The sequence below is a fragment of the Sarcophilus harrisii genome, chromosome 1, assembly GCF_902635505.1.
Source record: "Sarcophilus harrisii chromosome 1, mSarHar1.11, whole genome shotgun sequence".
Taxonomy (NCBI): domain Eukaryota; kingdom Metazoa; phylum Chordata; class Mammalia; order Dasyuromorphia; family Dasyuridae; genus Sarcophilus; species Sarcophilus harrisii.
The window spans coordinates 665,598,039-665,625,705 of record NC_045426.1 but is presented as its reverse complement, the minus strand read 5'-3'; the positions used below and the strand labels follow the sequence as shown (position 1 = coordinate 665,625,705).

The following is a 27,667-nucleotide window of genomic DNA, read 5'->3' as shown; positions in this document are numbered from 1 at the left end:
GGGGAAAAAAGTTCCCTTAGAATACTGAGGATTTCCCACGGGGCTGAATGAGCAAAATAAATTATATATATATATACATACATATATATACATACGCATATGTATCAAATGCATATGTATATACATATATAGGAAGTATGCACATATGTGGGGGGAGGGAGGAGCGCGCCCCCTCCCCCCCACCCCAGGGACCCTTCACCTGCTCTGGAAGACGTAAAAGCTTATGGGGGGAGGCCGCAGGCCTTCCTCCTGAGCCGATTCTTGGCGCTCGGGGGGAGGGGAGCGAGGGCGGGGTGGGGCGGGGGACCACGACTTTTCCCACGACTGACTGGCCGTCTTTCACAGTTAGGGGCAGGCTGAGTGACAGCGCATCCTTTGGCGTAGGAAGGGAGGGAACCCTCACAACAAACAAGGACCCCAACAATCAGTGCGCCCCACGCCCGGGAGCGCGCCGCTTTCTTGCTTCGTTGGTAAATACCATTAGACCACTTAAAAAATGTTTATAAAAAAAAACTACTCCCAAGGTCAGCTGAACTCCCTGGAAACCAGCCAGAGGAGGGAGTGATCGACGGCTGGCGACAGCTTAAAAACCAAACCCGACCCCGGCAAACCTCGACGGATGGGCGCGCAGGAGGGGCCGGAGGGGCCCTGGCGGGCCGTTACATGCGGTCGCTGACCAGGACCAGGGGGCTGACCAGGTGCTGCGGCGCTGGCGGGGCCTTGGACAGGCTGGCCTTCTGCCGCCGCTGCGCCAGCTTGGACTTGGACGGCGGCGACAGCTGCATGGAACATGAGGTAGCTTTGATGACGATCGGTCGGTTCTCTTCCTCCTCGTCTTCTTCGCGCTGGGCCAGCTGGCGGTTCACGGCGATGGCCTCGGCCGCGAAGGAGGTGAGTTCTTTGGCACTGCTGTTTCTGGGGGCACAGAAGGAGGCGGGACGGTTAAAGCCGGCCCCCCACGCCAGTGGCTCCCATGGCCAGGACTGGGGCGTTTCTCAGGGCAGAAGGATGGGCTTTGGGAGAAATCGGCGGCGGCTCCCACACCACCCTTCCTCCGAACGCGGGGAGGGGTCAGCGGGGGCGAAATCCCAGCCAGGGACAAATCCCCAGTACAAAAGCGTTTGCGGGAAATGAGCGGATGCCATCAATTGGGAATGAGTTTGGGGTACATTAAAGTCCTGGAATATCCCTGATCTAAAAAAACACAATGATGGACAGGCTGGTTTTAGAAAGGCCTGGGAAAGATTTATGGGAACCGGAATATAGTGTATACAGTAATAATAACAAGATTGGGCAGTGATCAACTACGAAAGACTTGGTTCCTTTCAGTGTTTCAGTGATCCAAGCAATCCCAATACACTTGGATGGAAAATGCCATCAGCATCCAGAGAGAGAACTATGGAGACTGAACACAAACCAACACATGCTATATTGACTTTTTTTCCTTTTTCCTCTTGTGGTTTTTCCCTTTTGTTCTGACTTTTTCTCTCCCAACATGATTCATAAAGAAATGTTAAAAAAAAAAATTCAACATACCCCCCAAAATCATGTTTACATGTAATTGGGGAAAATAATGTGTTTTTTTTTTTTTAAAACCCCATCTAATATATCAAAAAAGGAGTCTAGGATCGGGGGCCCAAGATGTGAGGCCAGATAACAAGTTGGAAGCCACAATTCTATACAGCTGCACTCCACACTGAGATTCCAGGGAGCTAAACCACTGGGCTAAACTGGCCAACAGCAATAATCAATGGCCAAAGCCCCCAAGCCCAGGCCTTCTTTAACTTTTTCCACTCATGACCCCTTTCCACCTGAGGAATTTTTACATGACTCTGGGTTGTGTGATTATATAGAACAAGTATAGAAATCAAACACTTATTGATACCAGATTACAATTTCATGACTTCCACATTCAGGTATAAGACTCTCAATGGGATTGAGACCCACAGTTTAAGAGAGAAATTGGAAGGCTCCAATCTAACCAGGACGAAACCTTTTAAAGACCAGCGCTGCACCACTCAACACCTTCTGTCCCCAAACCAAGAATGGCCTTCCCTTGCCTAGCCTAGAGCCACACTGAAAAGACAGGGAGTCAGGGAGATGTCTCACCTCTGCAGGATGATTGGAGTGGGGAAGGTGTTATCCGGAGCACACTGCAAAGAGAACACAGACCTTTCGTTAGTCCTGGGCCAGGCTGGGGGCCAGCTTAGAGTCTCGCTAAGTGCTGAAGCTGGAGGAGCTGCTTTAACCGGTTATGGTGCTTCCACACCCACACCCACAGGAAGCAGAGCCAGTGGGGAAGCGGTTGTGCCCCATGTCCTCCTTGAATCTGTAATCCAAAGACCCAGCTGCCTTCAATACCAAACTAGGGAGGGGGAATTTTCCTTAGGGAGTCACAGAAAGCCCCCATAGAGCCCCAGTGAGAATAGCAGCCAAAGTTTTGGCCAAGAACAAGTTCTAATCCCATTTAGTAGTTGGTAGACAAATACCTTCCTTTTACTCTCTCATTTCCCTCATCTGTAAAATGGGGATAAGAGAAGTAAATAAAGCGACAGTTACAAAGCACTCTGAATCATAAAGGTTATGACTTTTGTTGCTAAGACATGCTGGGAATCAGCCCCTCATCACCTGGGAGGTGAAGACCCTGTGACTTCACCACCTACCTCCGAGGGTGTGCTGGGAATTCAATGAGAAAATGGACTGGAAAACAATTTAGAAAGCAGCTAAGTTACTAGGCCCACTTAAAGAATTAAAGTCATCAGGTTGTAGGGAAACGAGGTATACTCCTCCCTCCCCCACCCCACCATGGCAGAACTTCCTGACATTTCTGGAACCAGGTATATTTTGGATTCATAGAATTTTAGACCCAGGAGGCATCTTAAAGGGATCATCTAGTTCAATCTCCTCTTTAAAGAGGAGGAGAGATGAAGAAACTCAGATGTGGAGACTAAGCACCTTTTCCAGGGACACAAGGAATAAATCACATCTGTTGCAAGATTTAAGTTAAAATCACTGAACTACTCATTCAGGATTTATGTGACAGATGAAGACATTAAGCAACTTTTCCACCAGCTTGGACTGACAAGATAGCCAGGGCAGGAACCAGAGACAAGCTTCCAAAGACACAAGGTCCAGAAAAACAACTAAAATTGCAATAAGAATGTGTAACGGAAATAATTTCAAGGATTTGAGAAGCGCCCATTTACACACCAATGTCCATCTCAATGTTGGTTGGCCCTGCCCCCATATTCAGGTGAGGGTGATGTGTAATCTATTTTTCAACATATACATTCCCTTTTTTTTCTTTTTTAAAGACCTCCTTTTAGAAAGGCAGCCTCCATTTTGTCCAATAAAGCCCATCTTTAACACATATTATCTATTTTGTGACTTGAGCCCATTTCCTTCTTTGTAAAATTACTCTACTTGGATGAAGAGTCGATACACTTGAATTCAGGAAGACCCAAATTTGAATACTACCTCAGACATTCAGGTGTGTGACCTCCAGGTCACATATATAATCACCTGGGGCCTCAGTTTCGGCAGAGTTGGATTTGACTAAGAAAACTTGCAGCTCAAATCTCTCATCACTATGGATCCTTCTCATTCACTAAAGCAGACTTTAGGACAAGCTTTGGTGCCTTCTCATCTACTCCAACTTCATCCATCTACTCTTTCCTTCAACAAGAAGTTTTTAAAAATGGCCCATGAGCCATTCTAAGACCAGCCTGCTCCATTATCCACAGTCTGAGTGAGGTCACTAGGCAGAACCATCATCCTTTCTCCCTTTTCCCTTTCCATTCCAAGGTCCAACTCAAGTCACCGGATCCCCTTAGCCAACCTTCACCAGGCCCTGGTCTCCCAATCTCACAAACACCTCCAGGACTATCTATACCCCCCACTCCTTCAGCCCTGAGCAAACACAGCCTAAGAATATTAGTTCTTCTGTGCACACATGTCTTATCTCCCCCAAACAGACCTTTATCAGAGGGACTGAGCCTTCTCCTCCCCAGTGGCCCCTGGCACACGGCAGGGGCTAAACATGTTTGGTGGAAGGGAGAACCATTGCTACATCAAGACTGTGGACCTGTTGTTCAGAGGCGGCCTAGGGCAGCGGGCCTCTCAGGCTTCTAGGCCCAGGAGACCTCCCTCGTGCTCTCTTCCCCCTCTGTCTGCTCTCTCTACTTCAGAGAGGGCACTGTTATCAAGCGAGCTTCTCTTCTGTCTGAATTCTCTAACTACCCAGACCATTGGATTTGAGAGTCGGGCCTTGGCCATATTTTATGTGTTTAAGAACATTATCCTGAGGAGGCTTTAGCAAGCAGACTTGCCAAAAGGGTCCAAGACACAATGAAGCTGACCTCCCTTAAGGATCCCTTAATCTTTAAGAAGTATAGACTGGGTGGGTGCTCTGTATCTGCTACAGTCTGTCTGTCCCACTCTTGTGCAGTCCAGGACCGAACTAGCCTTTGGGGTGGCCCTTCTTCCAGCACCCACAGACGGAAGGGCGATGGGGGTGGGGGTGGGGGAGACTGCCAAGCTTAATGATTTCTTAATAATTGCAGCTCCCCAAAGTGGATGGGAGTCTCTGGGAAACTTCTTCCCATGACAGGCCATTGGGCAAGGTCTGGAGGATTATTTCTTAGACGAAACTCTTGACCAGGTATGGGCTCCACTGGATAGCTTGAGGTCCCTTCCCATTCAGGTGTTTCCTTACATCTGTAAAAACCTTCCGAGAAGGTTCTGTGCTCCCCCACCTCCCACCCCCATCTTCCTCTGTGACACTTTGTGTGTGAGTCTGAAAGCGCCAACTCCGACTCCCAGCACTCTCCGCCCGGCACCATTGTTCCTCTGCCTCCTGTAGCCCCCACAACAGAAGCAAAATTCGAGTCCGCCAAGCGCTTCTTCTGTGCTTGGCGCCTGCTCATGCCGGCAAACAGAAGGCAGAACAATGGCCCCGCTCTCAAAGAGCGCCCTTCTTCCAGGGAGGGACAAAATGCAAACAAGGAGGAACAAACCCCATGACAACGGAGATGCTGTAGAACCTCTCTTCCCCCTCCCCCAAGCCAATCATCGTTTGCCCAATTAAACAGAGCGACCCCCATCTATCTACTCCCTGACAAGCTCGGGCTTCACGGGGCCTCAGACTCCTAATCTGAGAAGTAAAAGGGACAGGAGAGAACCTTCCACTTCAGAGCTTAAGAGTTGGCACAAAATTGTGGGAGAAGCCTCGGCCGGCGCCCGTGGAAGTCTGGATCTGACTTCTCAGCAACTTTATAACCACAGGATAAGAGTCTTGTCTGTAAAATGGGGACACTTTTCCCTCCAACCTCAGAGGGCTACTGTAACCTTAGAACTTCTCTAAACAAAAGGTTGGAGTTACTATTTCCATTTCTAAGTCATACTAAATTCATGGTTCTCAATTATTCTGATTTTCCCAAGTTTTGTCATCAAGCACAATCTCTCAGGAACTGTGTCTTCAGCTGAAAAGGTCTCTTCCTGTTCTAATAGCGTTTGGAATCCGAGGTGACCTTGGGTAAGACCCGAAGCCATCCCCTTTTCCTCGTCCCCTTTAGGTTTCAGAGCACTGAAGCCTAGGGAGCAGATGGGCCACACCCCAGCCCCGGGACACTTACCCCCTGCACCCAGGGGTGCTGCAGGACCTGGGCCGCACTCAGCCGCTTCTTGGCATCCCGGACAAGCAGCTTGGAGATGAGGTCTTTGGCTCCAAAGGAGATATGGGCCCAGTCCTTGTCAGGGAACTCGTACTTGCCTGCCTGGATGCTCTCAAAAAGCATGTTCTGGGGGGAGGAATTAGCCAAGAATTAAGAGCCCGCTCCCTGATTTGCACTCCCGCTGCAGACCCGAGAGAGGTTGGGACATTCTGTCTCTCTGGGGGAAGAGAAATCTTGGGGGAGCAGTGGGGGAAACACCCCTGAGCGCACAGCAGGGAGGTGTGGGTCTGTCCCCTCCCTGACTGGTGGGCTGTGTCCAGTCGGTGAACAAGTCCGGGGGCTTCTCAGGGTCTCTCTACATGTCAGAGGGCCCTTCCAGGGCCAGCATTCTGTCAAGTAGCTGAAGGGCTTCCAGAGAGCCGGGACCACAGATTTCTGCCTAGTCCCAAAGGACAACATCTGGGGAATGAGGGTAGGAAAAGAAAAGCTACAAGGGGCTGATTCCCTCCTCCTGCGCACCCTGTGAGCTTAGTGGTTGGGGTCCCAGGAAAGGCACAGCCCGGGGCCCTCACCTGGCAGGTGTGGCAAGCTTCTCCCCGGTCCCAGCCGCAATCGCTGCCGCAATGGCCCACGAAGGGCGGGTAGCCGCTGAGCAGGATGTAGAGGATGACCCCGAGGCTCCACAGGTCACATCGCTTGTCGTAGATGGTCGCCTCCTCATTGAAAGCTTCCACCACCTCCGGGGCCATGTACTCTGCAGAGCCACACTGGGAGGGAGGAGGGAGGGTTATGAGGGATCTGGGGGGCCGAGCCCTGTGCTGGGCACAGGCAACAAGGGGGGTCCGTCCCTGCAGCCCTGCAGAGGGCTCTCTCAGGCAGCAAAACGGGTTTGCACCCTACTGCAAACATGGGCTTTGGGGTCCCTAGACCACCTCTTGTCCTAGAAGGGTCCACATTCTGCTGGGGACAAAGCAAGGGGACAGTCAGGGAGGACTTCTCAGAGGAGATGGCAACTAAAAACAACCAAGAGAAATGGAAAGAAAAGGGAGGAGGAGATTGAGGAAAGGCGCCATGGCCAACAGCAGGGACCCAGGTTTTTAGCAAACAGCTGGCTGGGTGGCTGGTCCGGCTAAAGCCCCGAAGGCCGGGCCCAGGAGGTGTGGGCCGTGGGAAATGCCGTTTCTCCTCCACTTCCCACCTGGGAAGAACTTGGAAAGGATTTCTCATCTAACCTCCTCAGCTTTATGATCCCAAATAAGACAACAGCAGCTGGCGCACACACGGTGTCCACGTTGTCTTTTTTTTAATTGATGATGACAATCCTAGGAGGGAGGTGCTATTATTAACCCCATTTTACAGATGAGGAAACTAAGGCAGCCGGGGGTTAAGTGGTTTGCTCGGGGTCACAGGCCTACCGAGAGTCTGAGACCCGGTTTGGAATCGGGTCTCTCAGCTTGGTGGATACTTGTGGAGTGACTCACTGACTGGTTGAACCTCCCTTTCCTCGTCCCGTACCCATCTCAAGCACGCCTGGCTAACGATGCCCGTGGACCGCCCAGCAAACAGGAGGCCGCCAAGGTCCCTCCCAACTCTCCACGCTGGGACCTCCCGTCTGGCAAATCCGCTTTCATCCGAGCCCCACCCCCACCCGGGTCTGCCCAGAGTCCGGATTCCCAGTGGCTGTGGTCCCATAGGAGTGTGGCCGGAGCTCTGGACATGGCAACCCCCCCCGTGGGGCCAGAAAGACGTGCTAACCCCATCCCAGCAGTGAGGGACTCCCCCCGCGAGGGCCCAAACCCACCGACGACCCTGCACCGGGGCCCGAGCCGTGTGCTCCACGCTGAGGAGTCCCAAGCTCAGTTCTGGCTCTCCCCACTCCCCACGGGCAGCACTGTGTGCCAGCCCCTTCCCTTCCCCTGCACCAGCCAAAGACTCAAAGACCCCTTCTTCCCGGCCTTCAACGTCCTTCCTTCCCTCCCCCTTCTTCAGCCCCTGGGGCACCAGGAGCCTGCAAGCTGGCACAGGCCTTTTCCCTTGTCCTTGCCAGGGGGTGAGAGAAGAGGGGGAGGTAGGGGTCCCGCAGGAGCCAGGGCAGGGGGAGGGCAAGGGTGGTGCGGTGATCAGAGCACTGGCCCTGCAGCCTCGGACACTTACTGGCTGCGTGACCCCGGCCAAGGAAGCCGCAGGTCCCGGCCCTCAGCGTCCTGTCCGCGAGGGCCTGCCTTGGGAGTGGGGGGATGAAGCCAGATGGCGGCTCGGCAGCAGGACTGCGTTTAGCCCGGCTCCTCTCCCCCTTCAGCATCAGCAGCACTTCACAGTGAGAGGCCGGCCCTGTCACACCACCTGTGGCCCTTCGGCGGGTCCCCACGCCCCCTCAGTGCTCCCTCCCTAGCTTCTTGGATGGTCGCCTCCCACTTTCTCCTGCCTCTAGCTGGACGCCGTTCTGGGCCCTCGGCTGTCCCCCTTACAGACGGGTGAGCGGCTGGAAGCCCCTCCCACTGGCGGCCACAGGTACAGAAAGGGTTAAGGCCCAGAGCCGGTGCTGGCCAGCCAGGGGACTTTCCAGCCTCCCCAGAGCCGTGGGGGAGGGGCAGAGGGAGGCCCTCGGAGCACCAGAGACAGGAAGCTTAATGGGGAAGGGGGGCCGGGCCCCCTGCTCTGCAAGACAAAGCCCAACTTTGTGCTGGAGAGGGGAAGGCTGCCCGAGATGCCAGGCCCAGCAGCCCGGGGGGTGGGGGCTGCCTGAGCCCCAGCTGGGAGCCTCACCTTCCCCACCCGGCAGCGCCCGGTTGCATCAGCTCCTTCCCCGCCCAGACCGGGCTCCCAGCCAAGGGTTCTGCCGTGGGGGGGGGGGGGGGCCGCCTCTGCAGGTTAGCTCCCCCCAACACCCTGTGGGCGGGGGATGACCGGGCCAGTCTCTGACAGCTCTGCAAGCAAGGCTGCTGGTCAGGGGCCGGAACCGCCCCGAGAAGCAGGAGCAGGGGGTGCCCCCAACAAATCTTTGGGGAAAGGGAGAGACACAGGCTGGCAAGGCGGCGGCTGGGAACTCTCAAGGGCTGCTCCCCTGCTGTTACTCCTGGAGGTTAGGTCGAAGGTCACTGGCTTTGGGGGAGGAGGGGTGGAGCGCAGGACCCCAGACCCTGGTTTTGACAAAGGCCTTGGGTAGGAGGGGCCCGAAGGGGCCGGGGTGTGGTCCTGGCACTGCCCCCAGTCCCGGGGACCCAGGGCCGGCAGAGGGGTCCAAGCCTCCCGCCTCCTCCAAGCCCGGCCCATCTCCAGCACACGTAAGTGCAGCCGGGGTACCCCGGCGCCTCGAAGCCCCTCCTCTCTCCTTGGCCCGAGCCTCGCCTGACCCATTTCTGGGCGCCCTGAGCGCCGGGCCCCACCCCACCACCCAATCAGAGCCACTGTTGCTAAGGCGAGCCCTAAGCTCTGTCCCTGCAACTCCTCCCCTGCTGCCGGGCTCTGCTCCAGGCCGACCAGGAATGGGGGGTTATGTAACTCTGGGGCCCACGGGGGCAGGCACGTCCCAGTCCCGGAGAGCAGAGGATGCCCGCGGGCTCCCACTGAATACTGATCCCTCCCTGAAAACTCGGGGTCGCCCGGCCCGGGCCCAGCCGTGCAGGTCTGAAAGAACCTGCCTCCTCGGTCCCGACTCTGCAGAAGCCCCTGCGACTCCAGGGCAAGGGGGGAAACCGAGGCACGGCCGGGGGGGGCCTCCCGGCCCAGCTCTGGGCACCCGGGGCCCAACTCATCAGCCCAAGTGTCACAGGCCTGGCCGAGCCCAGCACCCAGCTCTCACTGCCCCCACCCCTCCCCGCGCCACATCGAGCACTTACCGGCGTGAGCAGCTCCGGGGTGGAGATGGGAGAACAGTCACCATTGAGCTTAATGCCGCTGCCAAGGTCAAAGTCGCAGATCTTGACTGGAGAAACCTGCAGAAGGGTGGGGGGTGGAAGACAGATGGGTGGGCGAAGCGCGGGGGGCCCGGGGAGGGCCCACAGGTCCCATCATTCTGAAGTTACAGGGATCCAAGCTTGGCCCAGGGCTGGACAGCCAGGGTCAGGCTCCCCATGGTCTCATTTCTCCTCCTAAATCACTGCCCTTCCCCTGGCCAGGGAGAGGGGCCGGGCCCAGGGAGCCCAGGGGCGGAGGAGGGGGCCAGTCCCTCACACTCCCCCAGCAGGGGCCACTGCAGAGCCTCTCCTTTTCCCCGTGGCCATGGGCAGCACACTCTGCCCTGTCTCGGCCCGGAATCCCTTGGAGGGAGAGCACTTTCACACGGGGTCCTCGGAATGGCCGTCACCCCCAGAGCCCTCACACCGTGAGCCAGCTGCAGTGTTATAGTGGAAAGAGCACAGGACAGGGAGCCCCTATATTCGAGCCTCCTCACTGCTCTGAGCTCGAGCGTTCACCTCCATGAAATAAGGTGGGGGAACCACATCAGGGGCACTACCCGAGGGGTCCACACCCTCCAGAGGGTCCACTGGGAGATTTCAGGGTATCTGTGAACTTGTATTTTTTAATATCTGTTTTTGAAATGCTTTTTTAAAACTTATTAAATTTCTCTTCACAAATATATTTCAGTCTCATTTGTAATTCTCTGCTTTCTATGTATGCAGTAGAGAAAGGGGATATTCTGAGAAGGGATCCGTCCCTCCTTGAAGGCCCTAGGACCAGGGGATGGCTGCGGGCCTTCCAGCTCGGCTCCCCTCCCCCCAGGCCCTCAGCCACTCCTCCCAGGAGCTCTCCTCACCTGGTCAGGATTTTCACAGAGGATGTTTTCAGGTTTAAGATCCCTGTGTGCAATCCCTGGGGGGAAGCCAGACAGGAGAAGCAAGGTCAAGAGGGGGGAGAGCATTGGAGAAATACCTTAAGGAGTGGGGGGGGGGGGCAGGGCCAGAGGGCCCCAAGGGTCCTTAGGGGGTGGGGAGGGGGGTCTCAGCTGGCCAGAGAGCTATCCAGCTGGTGTATGGAGGGGAATCAGGCAGGAGAGAGGGGATGGGAGGGAGTCGGAGCCAGGCTTCGGGCCTAATCCTCCGCCTCTCTCCCCTGGGACCCCGACATTGCCCACCTTTATTGTGCAAGAAGTCAAGGGCGCTGGCAATGTCCTGGACCACCATGCTGGCCTCTAGCTCGTTGAAATGACGTCGCTGATGGATATGAGAGAGGATGGAGCCTGCCGAGGGAAGGGCAGAGGGGGAAAGGCACAGTCAGGGGGAGGGCCAGCTCCCCCCCCCCAGAACCCTGGAAAGAGATGAGCCAGTGGAGGAACCAAGGCTCAGAGAACGAGCAGTTTTACACAGGAGTCACCCAGTGCACAAGGGTCTTGGGACTCAAAAGCGCTCCCCTCTGACACCGAGTTTAGTGCTCTTTCCACTATAACTAACTTTGGCTAGGGATGCTGCCCAGAAAGGTGCCCAAGCCTGCCTCCCCCACATTCCGGGGGAGTTATCATCGCCATGGAGACCCTGTCTCTGGCCCCCAAGATGTGCCGGTGGGTGCCCACCCACCCGTCTCCCAACTCCGCTCCCATGGAGGGAAGCAAGAAGGGGCAAGGAGCCAAGCTTGGGCTCGACCTCAGGAGAGCCTCCCCGCAACAGGCCTCTCCTCCCGGGAGGTCTCCAGAGCCCCAGCTTGGGTACAGGAAGGAAGGACTCTGAGACTAGTTGGCTCCTCCTTCCAAGATTCAGCTGAAATCCCCCTCCCCAACCCCACACTTCAGGAAACCTCCCCATCCCATTCTCCCCCTAGGGAAAGTACAAGATACCAGGTAACTACCAGTCCTTTATAAGCCGTCCCTCCCATAAGAATACAAGCTCCCCAGGCCAGACACTGATTTTACCTTTTTTTGTATCCCAGTCGCCCTGCCCAGGCTGGTACACAGAAAGCACTTAATAACATACTCATGGGCATGACTTGTCTAGATGTTCCCCAAGGTCCCTTGCAATCCAACACCCGCTATCTCCCACAGAAAACAACCCTTAGCCGCTCTTTTACACGCCTGTCGCCCGGCTAGTTCTCTGACCCCCACCGGAACTGGCTCCCACTTCCAGCCTAACCCCTCTCTTACCCGAACAAAAACCACTTTGCTCTGAGATACCCCAAAAGGTGCCGGCCATTCCCTCAGTACCTTAGGCCTGGAGCATCAAACCCAAAGGGGAATGGGGCCACTAAGCACCAAGTAGTACAAGGATCCCCGGACACCACACGCTGTCTCAATTTTAAAATGTAATATCATCTCTGTTTTATTCTATTCCTATTTATTTTGTTAATTATTACCAAATGGCATTTTCCCTCATTGGGCCTCATTCGGGAGTCTTGGGGGCTGAGTGTTTGACACTCTCGTCTCTCTAAAACAGTTGTTCTCCATGTGGGGGAGGGCTTTCAGAGGATTCACCAAAATTAAAACGATTTTTCTAATACTAAGAGACCCCCATGAAAACAAAAACTCTTGGTGGGGAGGAGGAAAAGAAAGGGGAGGGATCCTTGATAATCTTCAAGGGGGTAAAAGGCTCCTAAGGCCAAAAAGCTTGAGAACCACTGTCCCAGACTAATGAAATCCTAGGTCCAGTACCAACTTCTTTTAAAAAAATCACTTCTGAGTTATTTATAGGACTTTTTGCCCATGTGGAAGAATGTTCTCTCAAAAATCCTCTACTCTCCTTGAAGATTTCATGGACTTTAACCATCTTTTTTTTTTAACCTGGGTCTTTCATGTCAGGAATTAGGGGGGGGGGGGAAGGAGGAGGAAGGGAGTGAAAATATCCCACAGGGGTCAAAGGGAGCACGGGACAGCCTCAGAGAGAATCCCCCAGTACTTACCACCCCGCATCTTCTCAAACACCAAGTAGAATCTCTCCTCTTCTTCGAAGAACTCTATCAGTTCAAGGACATTTCTGGGGAGGGGGAAAGGAAGGAGGTGACAAGGGAAGGCGCTTTAGTCATCAACCGCCCTCATTCCTAACTCATGTGGGCAGCCCTTGCCCTTGAAGGAGGACCTGAATTGCCACCTTCAGGGGCAAGAAGGGCTAACCCCAGATCCCAGATCCCTGGATCCCCAACTTCCTCAGAAAAACAATCCTCAGGCACCCTTCTGTAGGACTATAACATGGATATTTGCTGGAACGAGCTCCCATTTCCAGCCTGACCCATCTCTACAAGAACTGACTGACAGCCAGTTTAGGGGAAGAGGCTGCAGCCCGGGAGCTGGGGCTGGGACAGGGAGAAGAGATGCTCCTGCCTGTCAAAATGCCCTCCATTAGACAATATCCCTGGGCAAGGGTAGAAATGCCGCCGTGGCTGCAGGGCAAAGGCGAGGGCTGAGGCAGAAAGCGGGGGCCGAGGGCGCGGGGAGAAGGAAGGATTCATTACCGATGTCCCTGGCACTGGTACAGCATCTCTACCTCCCGAAACACCCGACTCCTTATGTGGCCCAGGCGCTTCTCGATGATCTGAAAGAGAGCCAGGCCGGTGGCACTCACTGAGCCAAGGACCCCAGGACAGTCAGGAGCTGGGGGCTTCAGAGGCAGAAGGGCCCCCAGACTGGCTGCTCTCTCCGGGCATGAAATGCGAGTATTTTTTGTCTAGAATTCTCTATTAAAATATAAGTCTCCCAGAAAAGGGGACTATCCCTTCGGAAAAATCGGGGTCCTGGGCCAGGGGAGATACCCGAGGAGGAAGTGGGCAAGGGCGAGCCTAAACGGGGGAGGGCGAACCCCCAGAGCTAGCCCTGCTCCATCCGCCAGCCTCTCTTCTTCCTTTGGAAGTGGGGAGAGAATGGGACGCATTGTGGGTCGTTATCATTCTGAGTTAGATAAAGAAACCCCAGCTACGGCACTGTTCCCTAGGGGACCCACACCAAGCCCCCGGAGAGGTGCTGTGGGAAAAGCCCCCCGCTGGGGAGGCAGGAGCCTGGGAGCTGGTGGAGCCACCTTGGCCTGGAGTCAGGGGCCCACCCTGGCCGGCGATGCTGGCTGAGCTACGTAACTGGGGATGGCAGCAGCACCACCCGCCTCCAGGGCCGTCAGGAGGACCTGACTGTAAAGTGTTTGACTCGGTTGTCTGACACACAGTATCCTTTATTACGACTGTATAACAATGTACAGTGTTATTACATTAAACCTCATTATGAGGCTTCAGTCCTGGCTCTGACACCGACCGTGTGCCTGAGCAAGTTGTTGTTTGCCCTCCCATCCCCAGGCTAGAGCTGGGCTGGACCCGGCAGTAAACGCTTGTTGAACTGAATCTCACTTCTAAGGCTCAGTTTTCTCATCTGTAAAACGAGCCGACACAGGCGCCCTGCTTCCCGGAGCGGCTCCGGGCCACGCGCTTCAGAAAGAGAGAGGCTACTCTGGCTGAACGACTGGGAACTCTCTCCAGCCATGTGCGTAACCTTTCCCTCAAAACGATCCCAGGAACTGGAGCCCCTGTGAGGGCGCCTCTCCCTGCGGTCCTTCCCGATTCTCAGTGCGATGGCTGGGAGACCGTGAGGAAACTGAGGCAGCGCTTGGGGCGAGCAGCCCTGAGAGGCCGGGGGCAGGAAGGAGTGTTCTAGCGGCCCAGAAAGCTCCGCTCCAGGCAGAAGCCGACCGTGGGGCCGCCTGCCCCCCGCCCCCAGCCACCGGGGCCCCCAAAGCCCCACACAGCTGGACAGGCTCCTCGAGAGCTAATCAGTCCCAGAGCCTGACCTTCCTCCCCTGTCCACAAGCCAGAGGCAGCCCCTTGTCCCCCTCCTTCCGTCCACCTCCTGGACAAAGTGCAATCAGCCCGCGGGGACCCGACTCCCTCGGGCTCCTCACCCCTAGCACGGAGACTTCCTACAGAGAAACACGAGCATGCATTTTCCTGGGGGGCCGGGAGGGAGAAATGCGCTACCTCTTGGTCTCTCCAATGGTGGGCCACTCACCACGGGGCGGGGAAGCCTCTCATCCCCCTTCCCTGAAAGAGCTCTCTACACCCCCTCCCCCAACATGGGTCATCCATCTTGAAACAGATGGGGGGTGGGGGGGTTCTGGGAAGAGAAAGAAATCTAGCCCTGACGGGGACTTGGCAAAGGAAGCATTGTTCCTTTCATCGCAGGGCCTGCCGGGGAGAGAAAGCTCCCCAGAGAGCGCTCACCCCACAGCTGCCGTCCTCCAGCTGTCCTACGCTACCCCGCCCCCGGAGAAGTCAATCTCTCCGACCAATAGACAAGAGGAGGTGGGGGAGCAGCCCGGCCCCAATCCCTTGGCCAGCTCCCCGACAAGAAAGCGGCTTAAAGGGACCGACCCTGGCGCGACTCCCTCCTCCCTGCCCGGATGCTGTCTCTGGCGGCTCCCACCCTGCACCCCCCCCCCCGCCTCTGTCAAGGTGGCCCCTGAGAAAAAGCGGAGCCAGAGCCTCGGGGAGGCGATTCTGGCTACAAAAGGGGGACCAAAAAAAGGCGGAGGAATTCCAGCCTCTGCCCTTGCTCCCCTTCGGAGAACGGAGCAGAGGGTGCCCAGAAAGGTGCCCCAGCTGTCCCTTCTCTTTGTTAGTCTGCGTGTGAGTGCGAGGGGGGACAAGTGATGGTGGCTTCGTGCCCAGGCTCGGTAAAAGGGCACAGAGGGAGGGAGAAGGATGGCCGGACACCAGCCCAAACTAAGGGACGGCTGCTTTGCAGCCACTTTCCATTCTGCCCCATATGTGCCACAGCCGCAGACAGGGTTTTCAGGCTGGTTTTAAAATGCAGCTAGTCTAGGGAGGTTCCGAAAGAAGCCATGGGGAGCGGGGAAGGCAGGGGCTGTGAGGGGCCATCCCCTTCCCGTTCCTGGGAATCCTCCCCGAGCCCGGCCAATCGTCATGCCCTTGTGTGCCAGGCCTTCCTCAGAACCACCTGGAGGCAGAACAGCTGATCCTCCCCCATCCCCACTCAGGGGGCGTGGGAGAGAGAATGGCCCATGCTCTGCAGGGAGGGCCATCTGCAAAGCATCGGACCCCAGCAGTCCAAGACTCCCCAGAGGTTCTTGCTTAGAGGCCTCCCCTGGCATTCTCAACCCACCCAATGGGAACGTTTCTCCAGTCAATTACTATGCGAAGAGGCTCAAAATAAATTCCCCATTACCTCAGGATTGGGGAATGACACAGAGCAGGTACAGATTTGGAGATTAGCCAAGTTGGCAAACCATATTTCATGACTTCTGAGCACCTAGCTTCTCCTCTCTTCCTCAGTTTACCCACTCTGCTATGTCACCATCTCAATGAGATTCAAAGTAGTCAAATCGACAGCCAGTCTAGTAAGAGCTGTGCCCATTTCCAGCATTCACAGAAAACCTATTTCTTCAGACCCCAAAGGAACAAAGTATTCCCCAGATCTGAGTGGAGGACCTGACCTTCAAGGTCCCCATTTTCAGCTACTACAGAAAGACAAAGAGCATCGGGTCTAAAGTTTTAGGTTCAGTGAGTACCTGTTGCTCACGCACCTTGTGACATTTGGCCAAATTCCATCCTTTCTCATCCCTAAGGAGGCCTGTATGTCCTAATTTGACTCTTAAGAAATGCTGCTTTTCTGGGATCCATGGACACTAGATTTATTAATAACTGTGATCAAATAACAGCTAACATTATAAAGCACTTACTATGTGCCTCAGGGACCATGTTAAAGTGCTTTAAAGCCGATTTCATCTTCACAACAAACTTGGGAGGTGGAGCTATCATGATTCCCATTTTACAGCTGAGGAGACTGAGGCCGAAAGTGATTAAGTGACTTGATCAGAGTCACACCGCTATTAAGTGAGGCAGAATTTTAAGTCAGATCTTCCTGAGTCCAGGCCCAGAACTCTACCACTGTACCACCTAGCTGCCCCTTACGGTCAAGGCTTGGGGGGGACCCACCAGGCTCTTTGCCACTCAGGAGTCCAAAAGACTCCCCAGGGAATCTAGCTTCACTGCTCCCCACTCCTGCCTCACAGGCATGAGATTGTTCATGAGATATGGGATGGGAAGAGAGGAGATGTAGAAAGAAAAAAGGAGAGGGAGAGGAAGTATCAAAAGAGAAAAGAGAAATAGGGGAGACACGGAGAGAGACATGAGGGAGAAAGGAGAAGAAAGAGAACACAGAAAGACAGAAATAAAGAAGAGATAGGGAGACCGAGAGAGAAAGGAGGAGAGGGAAAAAAAAGAGAACAGAGAGGAGAGAGAGGAGAGACAGAGAAAAGTAGAGAGAGAAAGAGAGAAAAGAAAGACAGGAGAGACAAAAGAGGACAGAGAAAAAGAATAGAGAGAAAGATAAAGGAGGAGAAAGATGGAGACAGAGAAAAAAGGGATAATGAGGGGGAGAGAGAGAAAAAGAGAACACATACTACTGGGATTATATCCCAAAGAGATTATAAAGAAGGGAAAGGGACCTGTATGTGCACGAATGTTTGTGGCAGCCCTTTTTGTAGTGGCTAAAAACTGGAAACTGAATGGATGTCCATCAGTTGGAGAATGGTTGAATAAATTGTGGTATATGAAAATTATGGAATATTACTGTTCTGTAAGAAATGACCAACAGGATGATTTCAGAAAGGCCTGGAGAGACTTACACGAACTGATGCTGAGTGAAATGAGCAGGACCAGGAGATCATTATATACTTCAACAACAATACTATATGATGACCAGTTCTGATGGATCAGGCCATCCTCAGCAACGAGATCAACCAAATCATTTCTAATGGAGCAGTAATGAACTGAACTAGCTATGCCCAGAAAAAAAACTCTGGGAGATGACTAAAAACCATTACATTGAATTCCCAATCCCCTATATTTATGCACACCTGCATTTTTGATTTCCTTCACAAGCTAATTGTACAATAATTCAGAGTCTGATTCTTTTTGTACAGCAAAATAATGTTTTGGTCAAGTATACTTATTATGTATCTAAGTTATATTCTAATATATTTAACATCTACTGGTCATCCTGCCATTTAGGGGGGGGGGTGGGGGGGTAAGAGGTGAAAAATTGGAACAAGAGGTTTGGCAATTGTTAATGCTGTAAAGTTACCCATGTATATATCCTGTAAATAAAAGGCTATTAAATTTAAAAAAAAAAAAAGAAAAAGAGAACACAGAAAGACAGAAAGAGAAAGGGATCGAGAAAAAGAGAACAAAAAACAGAGAAAGGAAAGAAAGAGACACAGAAAGGAGAGAGAGAAAAAAGAGAACAGAGGGAGAGGAGAGAGAGAAAAAGAGAACAGAGACAAAAAGAAGGAGAGAGACAGAGACCCAAAGAGAGAAAGAGGATAGACAGAGAAAAGGAGAGAAAAAGACACAGAAAGAGAAGAGAGTCAGAGAGAAAGGGAGAAAGCATGAGAGAGCCAGAGAGAGAGATGGGGGAATGCAGAGAGAAGGAGTTGGGTGAGGATGAGGGAGAGGCAAAGAGAAAGGAGAGAAGCGGACCCTGGCCGGCGGGGGGCTCCCCCGGGAGGTCCGGCCCCTGCTGACTCCCCGCCAAGGCTGGCCAGCTATCACTAGAGAGGGCCAGGGAGGCTGGGGAAGCCACCCTTGGGCATAAAGGCCTGGACAATGACCTGGATTCCCAGCAAAGGGGCAGGAGCCTGGCCGGGCCAGTGGGTGTGGGGCTCACAGCCTAGGCCTCCCCCTGGTCACTGAAGGATTTTGAGGCTCCTTTTCCCTGTCTGGGTGGAATCTGGGCCTTTCCCCTCCCCTGACCCCACTCCCCGCAGCTGCAGCGGGCCTGACAAACGGCCTCTCAAGGGCGGCCCCCTCACTAAGAACGGAGCTCCTTGCCCCCGAAATGCTGCCCCTGGGGGAGCGTGGCCACTTCTGGCCCCCACAAAGAGGCAGGACTGAAGTCTGGGACACTCCAAGTCCTTCCAGAGCTGGTCCGGCCTCCTCACTTTAAGAATGGGAAACCGAGGCCTGGGAAGGAGCCATTGCCGGTGCTGGGGACAGCGGGGGCCCAGCTCGGGCCCGGATTGTGGGCTTCCTCGGGCACGGACCCCCCTGTGGCAGCCTCCCTCCCGCCCGGACCTCCACGGCACCGGCCCCGCTCGCAGCCACCCCCCGCTCACCTTCACGGCGTACTCCTTATTGGTGATGAGGTTGATGCAGGTCTGGACACGGGCGTGGGCTCCCTCCCCCAGCACTTCGTCCTGCAACTGGTAAACATCTGGGGGAGAGAGAGAAAGGAGCTGGGTCCGGCGGGCTGCCTGGGAGGACTGTTGACAAAGACGCTGCTGGGAGGACCTCCTTAAAATTCTCCTCTCTCCCTTTCTCAGGGAGCCCCTTAGCCCAGTCCCTCCCCCTCCCTCCCCTCCCTCTCGCCACCGGCTCAGAATTCTTGGCCCCAACAGACATCCGTCCACCCTGCCCTGCCTGGACTGACTGGACCCACCTTCAAACCTCCCGGAGAAGCTATCGGTGGCCCGGCAGCGCTTCTTCTTCTTGCTCCTCTTCTTGGCGTCGGGGATGTCGATGGGCTGGCTCGAGGGCATGTCTGGGGCACACAACACCCCCAACCGCAGCAGGGGGCACAGAGGTAAACGGCGGGCTCTGGTGGGTCAGGACTCCTCCTCCCCAGCCCCAACCTCCCCCCTCGCCTCGGGGCCCTATTTAAAGGCCTCCCTCCCAGGCTGGGGGCTGCCCGAGCCTGGCCCAGGGACTCGGCGCGGCCGGCCGTGGGCCTGGGGAGCCCGGGACTCACCGGCTATTTTAGGAGAGGGTGGGGCAAGGCGGGGACTGAGTCACAAGAAGGCCCTCCCCACGAGGTCAGGGAAGGTAGGAAGAGAAGCTGACATCTGCTCTCATAACGAAGCTCCAGAGCTAAGAATCCTTTTCTCCAGGACTCTCCCCTCTGACTCCCCAATCAGAACTAGCTAAAGCGACGGGGGACGTGGGACGGGGGTGTCTCTGGCCATCTCGACCTCCCGCTTCTCCCCCTCCATCCGCCCCCGGCCGTGCCCCCCGCCTCCCTGGGCCGGCCCTCCCCTCAAAGCCCCCAACTGGGCCAGGTGCCCACGGGCAGAAGCCGAGCGCGTCAGGGCTTACCTGGGCGGGTCGGGCACTCAAAATTGAAGACGGATTCTAGGTGGTTGGACTGGTTGACGGTGAAGGCCAGCTCAAAAGGATTCTGTCCCTGGGAGGTGAGGAAGGGGGAGGAGTCCAGGTTATGAGAGGCGTCTCCTAGAACTTCTCCCTTCCCCCCCAAACGGCGACCCCCCCTCCCACAGGCCCCGTGCACCCGGGCGCTCTCTGTGATCAGGAGCCATAAAACCGCGCTCTCCTCCGCAGTTCTAGACTGCTCTCTCTGCTCAGGGACCCCCACAGTGATGGGGGGCCCAGATCCCAGAGGGGTAAACCCGAGGTCCCCCTCAGTTCCATTCCCACACATCCTCAAAGGACAAAATTAGGAAATTCAGGAACTTGAATTCGACTGGAATCTGGACACGTTGGGCTCCTTCAGCATGACTGCAGCCCCACCAAAGGGCTCCGGGCCCTAAGACTGGGGGACCATCAGAAGGGCAAGAAGGGAGTGGGGTCAGAGCTTGGGGTGCAGCTGCCTGAACGGGGTGCTGAGTACCTGGAAACGGCCCCCCAAACAGCCTAGCCCAGCTGATAGGCACAAAGATATTAACGAGCACAGGAATGTTTTTATCTTTCCCCAAACAAAGGGGATGTCCCAGCTTCACAGTCTATAAATCACGTGCTAGGAGCAGTGGGGGATGGGCCGCACCCAGCACTCCCCACTCTTTTGCCAGGTCTCCTGGGTAACCAACACGGCCTAGATTAGGAGTATTGTCTATGGTACCTGGGGAGCATCAAACCAACAAGCCGAGGCTGCCAGCGGCAGAAGAGCGCAGCATTTGGGTGGAGAGGAGCTGGGTTCAAATCCTGGCTTTGTTCCTCTCTCCAGCTGGGCCCTAAGTAGCTCCTCTCCTTTCTGGATCCATTTCCCCCTCCATAACCTGGCCCCGCTAACTTCCACAGCGATTCCCAGTGCTAGCTCCTAAGACATTCTAGGCCCTGATCCAGAAGGAAGTCCAGAGTCCCAAGCTCTTTTTTCCAATGGAGCCCAGACTTATGTGCACCATGGCCATTCCTGCACCCTCCCTATCTGCAAAAGGAGGGGGTTGGGCCGCATCTGTAAGCTGCTCAAATTTTACACCGTTTATTCCATTCTCCTTAATTCCCACTAGGAACAACACACTAGAGGGGAAATCAGTTGACTCCGTTGGAGTCTCATGGCCCATGGCAGTGGCGTAGGGATCTTGGGCCTGTGCTGTGCTCCTCCCGTAGCATCCTGAGGGAAGCTGCTTTTAACTGCTACCTGTGTCAGAAGGCAGGGCTTCCTCCTTTAGGTCTCAATTTACTCACCTGTAATAACAATAATAATAGCCGGTGCTCATATAGGACTTTAAGATTTATAAAGCACCGAACAGATATTATCTCAATTAGCTTCACAACAGCCCTGGGAAGTAGGTGCCCCATTTTACAGATGAGGAAACTGAGGCAGACAGGTTAAGTAACTTGTCCAGGGTGACAGAGTGAACTAAGTGCCTGAAGCCAAATCTGAATTCAGGACTTCTTGTCTGCAGGCCCACAGCTCTATCCACTCTTATCATCTTATTTATCTTACTTATGCAGGTCTTTAGCTAATGCTAAGTCCTATGAAAGGGTGGCCTGATTTGTACTCCTCCAATCCCCAAGTATTCTCAAAAGAAAATCCCTCCATTAGCTATCATCATGCTGAGGAGGACACCGGAGTCCAGAAATCTCTTTAGCTCAAAAAGTTTTAATAAGAACTGCGTAAACTTCCATCTCTCCTTCTAAACTAGAATTTTATATCAAGTCTGTCAAGTTCAGAGATCTGGAAAAATAATTTCAGTCACCCGCAGAAGACAAAACCATTCAATTATTATCAATTCCATTTTGCTCATCTGCATTTGTGCAAATGCTCCTCAGATTATTTTCCCAGATCCAGCTTATCTCCCAACCCCTTACATTTCTAACTGCCAAACGTACATCTCAAATCTGAGGTTCAGTGTCCAAAATTCAACTCACCATCTCTTTCCTCCTAAGCCTGCCTTCTTTTCTTCCTTATTTCTGTCAAAGGTTCCACCATCCTCCCAGGCACCCTTGACTCATTATTCTCATTATTTCCATGTCCAATCAGAGGCCATAGTCTTGAGGTTTCCATCAAACATCCTTTCCATCTAGCCCCTTCTCCCCTCTGACACTGTGGCCACTGGTACAGCTCCTCATCAGTACATACCCAGAGTCTTCCAATAGCCTTCAGACTCTTCTCCCTGCCTCAAGTCTTTCCCCACTCCACTCCAGGCTCTATTTAGCTGAAAAACTCATCTTCCTGGCCATGTTACTCCTTCTCCCCACAGCACCCCACTAACTCGGCTTCAGTGGCTCTCCAAATAGAACATCAGCTGGCAGCCAAACCCTCCAGATAGCCGGGCCCTGTTCTGCCTTCTACCAATCTTCTTCCACCTTCCTTCTCTCCCCGGGTTCTCTTTCATCCAGTGACACCTTTTTCTTACTTTGACTAAGACACTCCTCCCGATTCAACATTTGCACCAGCCGAATCCCACGTCTAGAATAGGCGATGTCTACCTCTTCATCTCTGCCTCCTGGCTTTTTCCAAGTCTCGGCTGAAATCCCACCTTTTACAAGAAAGCTTTTCCACCTCCCTCCTAACGCCTTGGCTCCAATTTACCTCAAATATATACATACCTCAAATACAAAATACCTCAGTTATGCATCAGTATTTACATGTTATTTCCTCCATCAAACGGTAAACCTCAGAGGTCAGAAATCATCTTTTTGCCTTTCTCTAAACCCTGAACACTTAACACAATACCTGGCACATTTAATAAATGTTAGCTGACTGACTGATAAGGATGCCGGATTCAGAGCTGGAAGGGGTCTTTCAACCCCTAATCCAACCACCTCTTTTTACAGATGAAGAAACTGAGGTTCAGAGAGATAAAGTGACTTGTCCATATGAGGTCTGGGATTCAAGGAAACGGACTCAGTAGAGTCATGCAGCTCACAGCTCAAATCCAGGCCCTCCAGATTCCAAGGAACAATTAATTGTTCTGTGGCAATAGGCTGAAGCTGACTTTCTCCTAAGTGACCTCTTAGCAAACATGATCCCTGCAGAGTTTGTGCAAAGGATGACCCTCAGGAATTACCCAGCAGGGGTAGAGGTAGCACGGACAGAACGTTAAACAGAGACTTGGACCCCCTTGCAACTTCAGGGACACAGGTAAGTCCTCTCCAGCCTCTGGAGAGCCAGTTTTTCAACCACAAAAATGGATCATTGATATGCAACCAGAAGGAACCTTTGGGTCCATCCAATCCAACTTTCTCATTTTATAGATAGGGAAACTCAGGCCCATGGGGAAGAAATCTGCCAGAGATCTCTACAGAAGCAGCCAAACCCAACTAACTCTTTTTACAGCACCAGATTCTATTTACTTCCTCCTCCCTCCCCAGAAAGGATTATGGTAAAATGTAAAGGAATGAGAGCTGGAGAAATCCGCGTCGCTCTTCAGAATCACTCTCTAAGCCAGTCTTTTCTCATCTCACAATTGGCACATCAGTGTGGAGAAGCCTGAGCAAGAGAGCCCCCTGAAAGTCAGGCCTGCTCTGGTCTTTCAGAACCTCCCTGGTTCTACTTCCCTTCTATGAAATGGGAAAGCTGTCCCCCCCAATCTCCCGGAAGGGGGTAGGGAGAGAATTTTGGAAGCAAATGTAAATGTAGTAGATTCTTGAAAATTTTAAGGTACTTTATTTTTTCTTTCTATTTATAATCTGATCACCAAGGGGAAAAAACTTCTGGAAGACTAGAGGCTCCTACTATTACTCCCTTGCAGACCTAATCCAGGAAAACACACACACACCGGCCAGATGTTGACAGTTGCCTATCACAGATTCCTCAGCCAGGGAATATTCAGAGGTCAAATCCTGGGACTGGGAGGGGTGGAAAACAAGTGTTGCTCAAGAGCTGCTCCCCGTCCCCACCCCCACTCCCCCAAGGGGCAGAGATTGTTGCTAAGAGCCAGGCCTGGGAGCAGCGGGGGAGGAGGAGAAAGGGAGGAGGTAGCAGACTAAAGTAGCTTGGGGTGGGTGGGGCCCAAACCAGTAAGGGTCCTACCCCCAACCCAACAATATCCTCTTTCCCAGCCAAGCTGCCATCCATCCCTCCACTGGGAGAAGGAACAGACTCCAGCAGGCCTTTAACTCTTCCCAGTTTTATGACTTCTGGCAAGAAGCCACTTGAACCTTTATGGATCTCAGTTGGCTCATCTGCATAATGGGATCACACCATTCTCACAGGCTTATGGTGAGGAAAGCAGGAGATCAGGCGGCCAGCATTTATCATGGGAGGGGGGGGCTATCTCATAAAATAAATGACCTCATAAATGATCAATGATCCTGTAAAATAGAGACCCTATCACCTTCCCATTCAATCTTGAAAAACTACTCTAAAAAGCAAGGTCTCCCTTGGTTCCTACACCAGAGCAATGGCCAATGGGCCCACCACGGGCTCTCAGAGAGACCAATGCATTTCAACACTGGGGGATGTCACAACTGAGCCTATTAAACGTCTCAGAAGACCAGGAGGGGAAGCGTGCAGCCCCAGCAGTCTCTCCCCTCCCCCAACTCTTAACATTTGAGAAGGGGGCAGCGGCCTTCCCCTCAGATCCGGCCCCAAAGGCCAACACCCCTCAGACTCAAGCTTGGCAGGGAAGCAGGGTCAGCAGGCCTTGGCAAGAGGCTGGAACCATCGAGAAATTTGTGTTTGCTCTGGTCTAGGCCTGAAGTGGGGCTTCTCCTCCCGAGCTGGCCCAGGCCCCCGTCCCCCTCCCCACAGGGGCAGCCAGAGAATCAGCCCCCCCTCAAAAGTCTCCCAAGGAATCTGTTCCATTGAACAGCAGTCTGAAAAGAGCAGGAGTCTCAGGAGTTCAAAGGGGAAATAGGCTCAGACTGAAGGAAGCAAGAAGGGAAAAGGTTAGACAGGAGAAAGGACATACCTGTCTACCCAGAGTTCCAGTGGAACCGATAGGGAAGTGGGAGGATGAATTACAAAGGGCTTTTCCACACAGTGAAGGGGAGGCAGGCAGACAAGAGCCAGGGAAGCCAGCAGAGCTGGTGGCTTAGTTGCGTGTCCCAAAGCTCTCCCGGACTGTGCAAGGCGCCACAGAGGGTCCTTGTTCATGGGAAAACCCGCCGTGCAGGGCTTGTGCCTTTGTAAAGCACTCGGGCCCAGCGCTGAGAATCTGTGCCCGTGATGCCCTGGGGCGTGTGAGGGGAGCCTGACCCGGTCCCCGGTGCAAGAAAGCAGCCCAGCATGCGGAGGCTGGCCGGCACAGAGTGTGGGCACAGCAGCAGAGCCCAGGGAGACCACGGGCTGGGCAGGAGCTGCAGGCTCCTCACTGACCCCTCCCAGCCGGATGAACCAGTCGCCCAACCTACAGGTTTGCTGCAGCCCTTCCAAAGCCTCTGACAGGATGCATGCACCAACACACACACACACACACAGAGCATCCCTGCCTGTCTCAGCCAGCATTTGGCCTCCAAATGAGGCCATTACATAAGCCCAAGTGCTGACATCATTCTGTCCTGGGAAAAAGGAGGTGCAGAGGGCTGGGGACGGAAGCCTGCCTCCCCTTCCCACCGCAGGCCTCCTCGCTCCCCCCCCCACCCGAAAAGAAAGCTAACATGAATCCGAGAGAGCGTAGGGGAGCCCCAAAGCTTCCTGGCAAGACAGGAAATGGTTTTGAAGCCGAGGATCCAAAATGAGCGCCAGGCAGATGGCGACGCCAGAGCTGGCATTCTCCGCGCCTGAAGGTTTGCCGGACCCTTAAACGCAGCCACCTCACCTGGTGCTCCCGCAGGCCCCGGCCTCATGCCCGCTGTACAAGGGAGGCCGAGCTCGGGCTGACACAGCTGGCGGGTCTGGCTCGGGCCTTCCTCGTGCTAAAGCTCGCTCAGAGCCGAGGACTGCCAGGCTCGGGCTCCCACCAAAGCGCCGGGAGGAGCGGCCGGAGCTGCAGCAGGCGCCGGCCGTTTGGGACGAGTCTTCCCCTTGCTCGGGGGCCTCAGGTCGCTTCTAAGATGAGGAAGGGGCCGGCCTGGCCGTCCCTAAGGTCCTCATCTCCCCGGGAGGAGAAACTGAGGGGCGAGTTCCAAGAGTTTTGCACCGAGTGCAGAGGGGAGGGCAGCGGGCCCGGAGCCCCGAAGCCTCCCTCCCGCCCGCTCTGGGCTGGCTCTCCCTCATCCCCTCCCCACCGTCTGCCCGCTGCTAGAGACTAGTTCTTGCTTCCTAGGAGGGGGCTCCTCCAAGCCTGCAAAACAGCCTCCCGAAAGCACTTGCGTGCTGGGGCCGGCGGGAGGGAGGCCCGGCTGATACCCACCCCCGCTCTCGGCAGCCACGGCCCGGACTCCCCGGCAGGGCAAGGGGACTGTCACCGGGGCAGAGAAGGGGCCAGGCCCGGCCTGCTTCTGGCCATGCCCTCTCCCTGCCGGGCCCGCTGCGCTTGGCCCACGTTTTTCTGATAGTGCCCCTCTCTCCCCAGAGGAGGCCAGCCCCGAGGAGAACTCCGCCGGGCTCTCCCAGCCCCTCCGGGCCGGCTCCTCTTCCCCGAGGGGAGGGGTCGGGCCAGGGGGTGTGGGAAGCCTCCGGCTGCGGGGCTCCGGGCAGCCCCCCTCCGGCAAGGAGAGCCCGCCAAGCCCCGCCCCTCCCCGCCAGCCCCGGAGCAGGGCGCGCGCCCCATACCTTGAACGAACGATGGAAACCCTCAAGTTCAGCTGCTTTCTTCTGCACCATTTTTTGTCCGGGATCTTGCAGGAGCCAGAAAATGCAAGCAGAAAAGGAGAGTGTCCGTGTGAGGGGGAGGGGCGGAGAAAGGGGCGGGGGTCCCAATGGCCAGAGCGCCCCGCAGGACGGAGACCCCGCGGGGGGAGGGAGGGAGGCGGGCGCAGGGACAAAGGGAAGGATGCCGGTGCGACCCGCAGCGGGTGCTTCTCCCCACCTCCGGGTGTAAGGGGGGGCGTCTCCCTCCCCCTCTCCCGAGCCCCCGGCCCCGCCTCCTCTCCGGTGTCCCGACCCCAGGCCCCGCCCCCGCCTCTCTCCGCCAGTGTCACAAGGAACATCTGGGATCCCACCCCCTCTTCACACACGGTCCCAGGGTAAAAGCAGAAGCAACTTCTTCCCTCCCCCTCCGCCAGCTGGGGCCCAAACAAAAGCTGCCGCTGCCGCCGCCGCCGCCACAGCCGCGGCTGCAGCTCCTGCAGCTCCTGCTCCTGCAGCTCCCGCTCCTGCAGCTCCTGCTCCCGCCGCCGCCGCCGGCCCAGCCTAGGGACGGGCTCCGGGCGCCGCCTGCGCCCCCTCCGCCTCCGGCAGGGCTGGGACTGACGGAGGGGTTCCCCGGCGCTCGGACCCGCGCGCGCACACGTACGCGCGCACACGCCCCCTCCTCCCCGGCCGGGCAGCGGGCGGCCGCCGTGCAGACCGTCCGCAAGGGTGGCAGCGGCAGCGGCGGCGGCGGCGGGTTCCCTGCTCGGCTCCGCTCAGGAAACGGGGAAGAAGGGGAGGGGCAGGAGGAGGAAGGTTCGGGGGGGGGGGGGGGGGGGGGGGGGGGGGCCGGCCGCGCTCGCCAGGCCCCGGGCGCTCACCAGGACTGAGGCCGGGGGCTCCCCAGTGCTGCTGCAGCTGCTGCCGATGGTATCCCAGCCCGGGCCTGAGGGCGCAGCGCCGCTGCCGCCGCCGCCGCCGCCGAGAGGAGCCTGGCAATGCCCGCGGTCGCAGCCTTTATAGGCTCCTCGGCCCCGCCCCGGGCCAGCCCCTTTCCTGGCCCCGCCCTCGAGCCTAGTAACTGACCGCTGGAGGCGGGAGAGGAGGTGGTGCGAGCCTCCGAGAGTGCATGCGTGTGAGGGAGCGCGCGCGCGTGTGTGTGTGTGTGTGTGTGTGTGTGTGTGTGTGTGTGTGTGTGCGCGCGCGCGCGCTTGTGACTGGC

At 55.4% G+C, this 27,667-nt stretch overlaps 1 protein-coding gene across 2 annotated transcripts; it reads right to left on the bottom strand.

The window, feature by feature from the left end:
• Window positions 1-138: 138 nt before the first annotated feature.
• Window positions 139-27,427, bottom strand: MKNK2 (MAPK interacting serine/threonine kinase 2). 2 transcript variants are annotated; one of them, XM_031948121.1, is made up of 14 exons: window positions 27,327-27,427; window positions 26,428-26,492; window positions 19,683-19,770; window positions 19,030-19,131; window positions 18,707-18,804; window positions 13,047-13,126; window positions 12,498-12,571; window positions 10,747-10,851; window positions 10,429-10,484; window positions 9,512-9,607; window positions 6,245-6,439; window positions 5,634-5,798; window positions 2,110-2,153; window positions 139-915 (listed from the first exon to the last, which is right to left on the bottom strand). In XM_031948121.1, the coding sequence occupies exons 2-14, from the start codon at window positions 26,476-26,478 to the stop codon at window positions 660-662; spliced, it is 1,410 nt and encodes a 469-aa protein (XP_031803981.1). In that variant the 5' UTR covers window positions 26,479-26,492; window positions 27,327-27,427; the 3' UTR covers window positions 139-659. The 2 variants fall into 2 exon arrangements, with proteins under 2 accessions (XP_031803981.1, XP_031803982.1); XM_031948122.1 differs by lacking the exons at window positions 26,428-26,492; window positions 27,327-27,427 and adding an exon at window positions 25,532-26,389.
• Window positions 27,428-27,667: the final 240 nt, after the last annotated feature.